Raw genomic sequence first — 10,151 nt, 5'->3', positions numbered from 1 at the left:
ATGAACACTAAGAACTCATTACCCTTAGCATTCCATGTCTAGAATGACTCTCGAGATGCCAATGGACACGGATGTCCAAAGATAACTTGAGTAAGGGGTGAGGGTACGTATTAGGAAGCTCTTTAATTCGAACATCTAATCCCGCCCGCCTCGATAGCGGCCTCTACTAATGATTAGGGATATTATTCATATTTTATATGTCGTCGATATAATGCAACAAACATAGATTAACCCTAGCATGTAAAATTAGACTATGTCGGTTAACACGTGTTTTAGCAAACAATTTGGTCGAAGTAAATGTTAGATTCAATTCATGTGAATGCCATACAATTAAATCATACATAAAAATAATTACGATAAATGAATTACAATAATTAAAATTACAAAAATTACAAGGTATATTTGATCTACGTCAAAAGCACGCTCAAAGACGGGATTTCGAAGAAGAAAGTAAAAGGAAACTAAAATTAGAATTAAAAATATGTAAATACGTCAGATTAGAGTTGATAATACGAATACTAATTGATTTAAACCGTAATTAGAAGCTACGTCAAAGAGAGAAAGAGAAAAGAGACAGAAACCAACCTAGAACAGGCGCAGTATCTGTTGCGTCCTCTAGAAGAGGCGCAACACTTCATGCGTCTGTTCTTGAGCTGGGTTCTGACTGTGAAAGTCAGAAGCGCGGGTTAGTTATTGTTCGTTGGCTGATTTACATCGATTATTAGCATACGACTCAAGTAGAAGTGTTTTAATCAGATTATATGCATCTAAGACTGTCGTAAAGTGAAAGAAAAAAAATGAATTAAAACGAAGGTTTAAAAAATTATGGTTATGAACGATGTTGGAATCGATTTATATACAAAACTTGATTTAAAGACGGTTGAAAGAAAAAGAAAACAAAATATGAAAAATAAAGAGAAATATGTACAAAGACGAATTCCAGGGACTTGATATGGATAAATCGAGTCTCTAAAATCTGGCTTTGAATTTGTGACGAAAACTCGCAAATATTAATTATAAGGGATTTAATCCGAAAAAGATTGAAAAAAGATTTATAAAAACTAATTCGAAAATTATTAGGTGAAAGAACGAAGAAAGAAAAAATAAAAGACGAAAGGAACAAAAACCCGAGGAAGAAGAAGAAGTGTAGCAACTAAAGATAGCCTCTAGAAGAGGCGCAGCAGATGTTGCGGCCTTTCCAGAAGGCGCATCAGTTGATGCGATTCTTCCCCACGTCGTTTCTCTGCTGTTTCCGTCAAAGGATTTCAAAAAGTGATTAAAAAACGATTTTGAGCATGCTTATGACATAAATTCTTACATTAATTATAATAGAGAAAATAAATACAGAATTGAGATAGGATTTTACACCCTCAGACTTACATGTTAGCGTCGCGAGATTTAACTAAATCGGTTTTTAGTGGTAACTCAACTCGATCTATGCAAATATGAAAGTGCCCTTGAAAAAGGATTTTAAAAGATTGATTTAATTGATTGTGTAGTGGTCAAATTGGTCGGTCATGTAAACGTGATTGGTACTCAGAATGATCTGAGCTTACGTGGTTGATTGATCAAGCACGTAGGCGTCAAAAAGCAAGAGCGCGGTCTTAGAATGCAAAGGGAGAAGAGAAGGGCGGACACTCGCGTGAAAAATATGTGAGGCAAAGGCCTCTATTTATACTAATCACACGGAGGAATTATGGTAAGGGTAGAATTTGGAAAGGAATAGGAAAGAAAGATCCAGAAACAACCGACTTAGGTTGAAACACGGAAACTTGGACAATAAGAAAGCCTTGAGAAAAGGCATAGTAAGAGCTGCGCTTCCCAGAAGAGACGCAGCATTTGGTGCGTCCTTTCTCGGGTAGTATTCTTCTGCGCAAGAAAACGCGTTTGACAGCCTGTCGTATTTTAAGCATAACTTTCTTTATAAGACTCGTACTAAGTTAATTTTGGTGGCCTTGGAAAGCTAAGAGAAAGATCTAGAACTTTCTGTAAAATAGGCCAGACCCAAAAAAGTCGTTATCACCTCGTAAAACGGGCCTAAATGTCGGGTTGTCATTTTAGCTAAATGAAATGCATATTTTGTAATGTAAACTTTAAGTTTAGCCCAAATAAGTGACATGGGACTAAAAAGGAGATATACTCATAACATTTTATGACATTCTAACCTTAGGTAGACAAGCACATTGCTTTTTGACTCTGGATTCGACGGTTTTAGGAAATGAAGATGGTTTTTGACCCGGACTCCAAATGTACTCTAATTACTACCAAAATGACCGTAATGACACCTAGATGACAACCAAGGGGTAGACACAAGTGTACGAGTTACCTTTTATGAACTGATTTACGAAACGTCATAAAATCGCGACATATGCTAAACATGCGGCCCAATCAACACTGGGTGTTTCGCAGGAGGTGCAGAAACGAGGTGTCTACAACGACCTAGCTCCAAAGACAAACATCCTGCAACGAGGGATGCCCATCCTGAGCTTGGGGACGCCCGGGCCAGTTTTGGGACGCCCGTCCTGAGCTGCTTTTCTTCTTTTTCTTGTTTGGTTGCCCCTAATCCGTGGGGGTCCTTCATGGGGTCGTGGAGATCCTTTGTCATTGCCTAATTCCTTGTTTTATTGAGTTAGGCCTTTAGTGTTAGTCTCCTCTTCGATGCTTGGTCGTTAGATGTTATCAATTTAGCTCCGTTTCACTCCGTCTGGCAAAGTTAGTGATCTTCTCCTACAGAGGACATCAAACCTCATAGAATATACATAGAAGGAAGCTAAAGACTGGAAACGACCCTAATACACACTCAGAAGCATAGTAATTAGGCTAGTTAGGGGACTAAATGTGCATAAATAGGAGTCACATCAAATATCCTCAAACCGAGTATTTGCTCGTCCCGAGTAAAGAGGTGACTAAAACTACTACCCTTTTTATAATATAGCTGATGTGAGACAATTAGCGGGTCTCACTCCGCCCCTTCAACTCACAATAAGACATCTATGAGGTAAGGTGTCTTCTTGCAAGGCAATATGGCGCTTGCCAAAATGGCGATGCATCCAAGCATTAAGCACATAAAACAAATAATGGATGCATCTAAAAAAGAATAGACACATTTTGAGAATCTCTGGTTTCAAACCTGGTGTCTTCCCTTTTAGATACCTGGGGGTACCCATTTCTCATAAAAGGATGGGTATTGGTGACTGTACAAGACTTATTGAGAAGGTGGTGACTAGAATTCGAAGTTGGGGGGGCTAAGAAACTGAGTTATGCAGGGAGGCTTGTCCTCATTAAAGCTCTCCTTAATCAGTTGCACTCCTATTGGACTCGTATTTTTGTTATCCCTCTTACTGTTATTGATAGGATTGAGGGGATATGCAGGAACTACCTCTGGTCTGGTTCTGACCAGTATGGTAAATCTCCTTCTGTCAATTGGGATAATATTTGCAAAGACAAGAAGCATGGTGGCCTGGGTATTGTTAACTCCAAATTATGGAACACTGTTGTGATTGGCAAATACACTAGTTGGCTGGCTATGAAGAGTGATTACCTATGGCTTAGGTGGGTTTGTCATGTGTATATGAAAGGAAGGGACTGGTTTGATTATAAACCCTCTGTCAACACTAGTTGGACTTGGCGGAAAATCTGTCAAGTAAAGGACATTATGAAAGATGGTTTTGCTATTGGGACTTGGGCTTTGCTACCAGATAAGTATCATGTGTCCAATGGGTATAAATGGCTTATGGGGCAACATCAACATGTATCATGGTATCCTCTGATATGGAATAGGACCTTGCTCCCCAGACATGCCTTTATTGGCTGGCTTATAGTCCAGGGTCGCCTGATGACTAGGGATAGGCTCTTTAAGTTTGGGATCACTACTAATATGGCTTGTGCAATCTGCTCTTCACAGAATGAAAGTCATCAGCATTTGTTCTCTCGACATTGCAGATTCTGATGACACTCTGCTGGGATCTTCTCAATGCGTGGCTTGGCTTGTCAATTCCAAAGACAAGAGTGGTGGATTGGTTTATTACTTGGAGATGCCCCTCTTTGATGAAGAAACAGATTATTGGGGCTGCAATTGTTGCTTTATGGTATCATATATGGCATGCCAGGAACATTGCGAGACTTGAAGCTAGAGTTTTGGTGCCTAGATACATTCTGAGGCAAGTAAAGCAAGACATACAAGGGAGGTGCCAAGAACGAAAATGGACTCTGAAGATGACTAAATTGCCATGGGAACCAGTTTACGTTTAGTATCGATTACCTGATGTATTAGATTGGAAAATGTCGTGTAGTTTGGTGATAGTGTAAAACTTAATTATCCATATTATTAATATATTTTCACATTTTCACCAAAACAAAAAAAAGAATAGACACTTTCCTCATCTAAGTGGCGGAAGCACTAAAAGAGAAATAATCTAAGTGCACATACTCCGTCATATATACTAGTTCTACAAACTACTAAGTCCAGGACGATAAGAGTAATCACCTTCTAGTAGTGTTGGACTTGGTTACGTTCGTCCATAATTACTAGATGCTTTCGTTAAGAGTAGGGTCCTTATGGTGTTAGAAACACTGTAGGATCGCGGAATTCCCCCTCCTGCCTAGACAAAAGGAAGGGTTGTCCCATCTCCACCATGCAACAAATATAAGACCACCGACGAATAAAAGGGTTTCAAAGTATATGAGTGTCATGATAGCAGTTTGCATTTTGGTTTGTTCCCCCCCCCCCCCCCCCACTTTTGTGGTTTTTGCCATTTAAGAACATTTCTTTGCCATTTTTGATGATTTGGTATTTTTGACTTGGCAATTTTCAACCTTTGATTTTGCATTTTTGAACATTTTTGAGAGTAACCCCATTTCTAGCAAGGGTACTTCTATAAAATCCTAGGAGTCTATTTTTTCTCCTCATTTCATTGATGCAATTGCAAAAATTTGACTTTTTATTTTGGAACTTGACTCAATTTGATGATTTTGTGCTCATTCCCCTTTGGTTAACAAAATTATAGATGGTAAGAATGAAAGAACGCTCGCATGACATTGAGGGTCACCTTGGAATAAACGGTAGCTAAGGAGTTATCACACCACAAGGTACTCATAACTATGCTCTTGTGCATGGGTTGAACGATACTAGAATGACACTACTAAGAAGGGCGTTTTAAGACTATTCTAGTGAACAAAGTGTTAATTAGAAAGAGTATTTACAATGGCCTATGCACAATTGCCACGTTTCTCAATTAGGCATTTTCGAAAACTTTTATAAATGCAACTATATGCCATGATGCAACCTACATATATATAAGTCTAAATGCAAATGCTTCTACCAACTAGTATGCCATGTAATCTAGATGCAACTCCTAACAACAAATAGGTACACAAACCGCAACAACAAAATATACCACATCCTTCTTGACATGTAAGCCCATCCTCCTCATATGAGTAATGAAAAGAAATGGAAGGGAAATGGGGATTAGAGCGATCATACCAAGCGGTCTTCACATTCCTTGTGAAGGCCTCAAATGTAGTGTTTTATCTGTGAGAAGAGAACAAAAACACAAGTATATACAATTCTACACTACTAAATTAAAGAACATGTTTTTGATTTTTGTAAATTTTTAGTTTTTATGGATTTTTTTTTTATGAAATTAAATAACATATTTTTGGGTTTTTTTTCGAAGTTTTTCAAATTTTTATGTATTTTGGAATATAAACTCCCATCCCCCACTTTATTTTGGACATTGTCCTCAATGTACAGGTAGGAGTAGGAATAAAAAGGAAATACATGTTTTTGGATTTTTGGATTTATGTAAATTGAAGTACAAATACAAATGCAATGATATAAATGAATGCATGCTCTAAGTAAATACAATTTTATATGACATATATAACAAATGAATGCAATCTAAACTATGCTAGATGATGCATGTTTTCTATTAAATTGGAAGCTAATTTAAATTAGCTTAGGTCACCTATGATCAAACCTCCCCAAACCGATTTAAGCACTATTTCTAGTGTAGAAAGAAATAGGTTTGGTCATTAGTGACTATGCATGAATGCAAGTTTAACTACGTGAATTAACTATATGAGACATGTGAGATATATTACAATGCAAATTATACTATATGATAGACTAAAATATAAGCTAATCTAGAATGCAACTATACATGAAAGGGAGATAAGAGGTATCATACAATTGAGGTGGCATGGCTAAGTGTCTTTAGACATTGTACTCGTCATCATCATCATTACGTCCTCTATATCCGATATGCCCTGCTTGCTCTTCATAACCTCCTCCTTGGTTACGGTATCCCCCACCTTGGCCGTCAAATTCCCCTCCTTGGTTACCATAATTAGGGAACAAGAGATGTGGTTGAGCCCATGATGGATGAGGGCCTCAAGGATTGATGTACCCTTGTTGTGCCATGTTGTAGTAAGAGGGGTATTGGGCCAAGAAATTGTCAACCCGTCCATCGTGCACCCCGTGGTCAACTCGTTGCATGAGTGTCATCAATTCACCCATGGTTGGGGCCCTTGGATCTTGAGGGGTTAATTCTACATGTGTGGTGGGATAGGGTGGTATAGGTACGTAAGATGGTTTTTGGTCTGGCGCATCACCCCATTCCGGCATTTAAGGAGGTCGATGGGACACTTCTTCCCGCGGTGGTGGGTGGTAAATAGATCTCAATTGGTAGAAGGTAACTTGGCCTTTGTGAGTATCGGCTCAAACGGGGTTCGCTAGGTGGTATATTCCACCCCATGAGCATAAGTGGTGAGAATCCCCTAGTGTAACATTCTACACTTCCAGCCACATTGTAACCACACCACCGGTGGTGGTGAAAGATGGCATGCTCATCAATTAAAGTATTTCCTTTGATTTTGCATACCTTCCATCATAGTTGAACCAGGGGCAAAGTTCATTGGCTAATATTGTTATTAGCCCTCCCATCACAAATGTTTTGATTTGGGAAACCCCTTTTGCAAAATCATTAAGCCTTGTAAGCATCTCAAGGGGCGTGTTGAAGTTGAAGGGTCTTGTCCCTTGCACATTCAATTAAGACTCGAGAAAAGTCAAGTCAAGGAGGGTGAATTTGTCTTGCTCTATCATTCCAAGAATGGTCCCGACCACGAATTGTTCGCTAATTCGAATCACTGGGTGTTGGATAGCAAAAGTGTAGCACTGTTTGAAAGAACTAAATTCTCTTCCGGAGAGGGCCTTCCAAAGGTTGCCAATAAGAAGGTCAGAGGGTTTGTCGGTGTCGTTCTTTGGTACCTGAAGACAAAAGATTTCCGAAGAGCGTTCTAAGGCCATTCTATGTGACATATTGCAAAGCCGGAATTCCATACTCACTTCTCGTCGTCGATTGCTAACAACACAGAGGCTACATAGAAATTTTAACGTGAGGCTTAGGTAGGTGTCTTCATGAGCATAAAACATCCTCTCAAGACCCAACCCATTGAAAAATGACTCTGTTTGTTGACTTATGCCAAGTATTTCCAACACATCAAGATCAATGAATTGAGTAGGTTTGTAACTCTTACCTAGTAATTCCTCAAATCATTGACGGTGTGTATCTTCGACGAAATGCATTTCTGGAAACTGCTCGAGTTGTTCAACACCCGGCTCAAGTAGCCTCTCTTTTAACTCATTGCCCTTCTTCTTGAGCACTTCCGAAATGCACTAAGAGGGCTTAACCCTCTATTTATACAAACAGGGTATATATAGTGATACAAGGATTAAGTTAACTCCTAGGATATTCTTCATGGCTACATTCATCGAATATGGGGAAAATATGGCATTGATAAGTTATCATTTCTTCCCAATGGAGTTTTTTTGGTACGGTTTAAGGAAAATAAGGATAAAGAGACTATATTGAAAGTTGGCTACCATATGTTTGATAATAAGCCTCTTATTGTAAGACCCTCGATGGAGGACATTGAACTTACAAAGGAGGAGGTCAAAGTTGTCCCAGCATGGATTAGGTTACATGATCTCCCTTTGAGCTTCTGGGGTAAATGCTTGCCTACCATAGCTGGACTGGTTGGTAAATTTATTAAATCTGATCAAGTAACCAGTGAGAAGACAAGACTTGGGTTTGCCAGAGTAATGATTGAACTGATTGTTGGTCAGAAAAGCCCTAAGCAAGTGAAATTTCTTGATGAATCAGGTAAAATTATTTTAATTAAAATTGAATATAAATGGAGACCAGATGTATGCCTGAAATGCAAGGGTATTGGTCATGTAAGTGATAAATGTAGGAAAACTGATATGGCAGCCAAGAATAAACCTGTAACTAAGAAAGTGTGGAAACCTGTTGAGCCAACTGCTACTAAATCTGTGACTGTACCTGTGACTGAACCAGTTGTTGAGACAATTGTTGATATCCCTATGCAGGATACAAGTAGTGTTGCAGTAGTTGTGATACCAGAGTCGTAAAGCAAGCCACTGAGACACAAGGGGAACCTAGCAGTGGTGGTTTGCAGAGTACAACAGGCAAGACATACTTCTAGGCTCTAGATGAATCAGTAACCCCAAAATGTGGGATTGGTATAGGCACCCTCTCTCCAAAATCCAATGAATAATTTAGGTTTTTGGAATATTAGGGGCCTCAATAGTGTACATAAACAGAAAGAAGAAAAATGGTTTATTCACAATAAAGGAGCTGGCCTGTTTGGCTTGCTAGAAACTAAAATAAATAATAATAATGTGTTTAATATTGCTAATAATATGCTGGATGGTTGGCGTGTTACTACAAACTGTAGGTATCACAAAGGAGGTAAAGTGTGGATTTTATGACAGCCAGGTTTATTTGATGTGCAAATTCTGAAGTATGATGCACAATTTATTCACACCAAGATCTATGATATATGCCTTCAATGAGGGTAGTGACATAGTTAATCTTTGGCGTAAGTTGGAACTTATCAATCTCAACTGTCCTGGGCCATGGGCTCTTGTTGGGGACTTCAATACTGTTCTGTGTCCTGATGAAAGGGTGGGAGGTACTACCAAGCAGGCTGATATGGATGACTTTATAGGATGTATGGGGATCTTTAGCATGACTGATATTCCTTCCACTGGTGCTCTGTATACCTGGAATAATAAACAAGACCCAACCACTAGGATTTACAGTAGATTGGATAGGTTTCTGGTTAATCAAGCTTGGCTAGATATCTTTCCTGATATGGTGGCTCACTTCTATCCTGAAGGTCTTTTTGATCATTGTCATTACATTATTAGTAATGTTAAGATTGGTAATTTCAAAAATGCCAGTTTTAAATATTTCAATATGTGGGGGCAGGCACCTGGATTCATTGATAGAGTGAAGGGAGAATGGTGTAAGCAGTATGATGGCTACAAGATGTTCAGTGTAGTGAAGAGGTTGAAAGGTCTGAAACATGGGCTCAAGAATTTAAATTCAGAGTGCTATTCTGATATAGAAAACAAAACAACTATAGCAACAAAGAATTTAGCTCAGCTTCAGCAAGATATTGTCATGGATATATCAAATGCTGGTCTCATTAACCAAGAATTGACTGCTATTGCTGAGTTGAAAACTTTAACCAAGGCAAGAGATAGTTTCCTTTAGCAAAAACCTAAACTTCAATGGTTGGAGGATGGGGATCAAAACACTGAATATTTCCATGGTGCTATTAAGAAGAGACAAATGAGAAATAGGTTTTACAAATTGAAGATCAACATAGGAAATTATGCACTGATAGTGATAACATTCAGATGGCATTTCTTGATTATTATAAAGATCTATTAGGCAGTAGAAAACCTACTGAGAATGTCAGAACTGCTATCCTGAATCAAGGGCCTTGTTGTACTCAGGAGGAGGCTAATTCCCTTATGCTACCAGTCACAATTGTGGAAATCAAAGGAATATTTTTTGGAACTCCTATTGATAAATCCCCAGGTCTAGATGGATATACTAGTGGTTTCTTCAGAGATGTTTGGGATGTTGTTTGTCGGGATATTTGTGCTGCAATTAAAGATTTCTTTTCCACTGGCAAACTTCTGAATCAGATCAATGCTACAAATATCACTCTCATTCCCAAATGTGAGAGGCGTACCTCTGTCAAACATTTTACGCCTATTGCCTGTTGCAATATGATATATAAAGTTATCTCAAAATTGCTTTGCAACAGACTATCTG

At 38.7% G+C, this 10,151-nt stretch overlaps 1 protein-coding gene across 1 annotated transcript; it reads left to right on the top strand.

The window, feature by feature from the left end:
• The first annotated feature begins 8,825 nt into the window (after nucleotides 1-8,825).
• LOC141613789 (uncharacterized) lies at nucleotides 8,826-9,581 on the top strand. Its single transcript, XM_074432534.1, has one exon. The coding sequence runs from the start codon at nucleotides 8,826-8,828 to the stop codon at nucleotides 9,579-9,581; it is 756 nt and encodes a 251-aa protein (XP_074288635.1).
• Nucleotides 9,582-10,151: the final 570 nt, after the last annotated feature.

The sequence above is a fragment of the Silene latifolia genome, chromosome 11 (genome assembly GCF_048544455.1).
Source record: "Silene latifolia isolate original U9 population chromosome 11, ASM4854445v1, whole genome shotgun sequence".
NCBI lineage: Eukaryota > Viridiplantae > Streptophyta > Magnoliopsida > Caryophyllales > Caryophyllaceae > Silene > Silene latifolia.
This window is presented reverse-complemented; position numbering and strand designations above follow the sequence as displayed.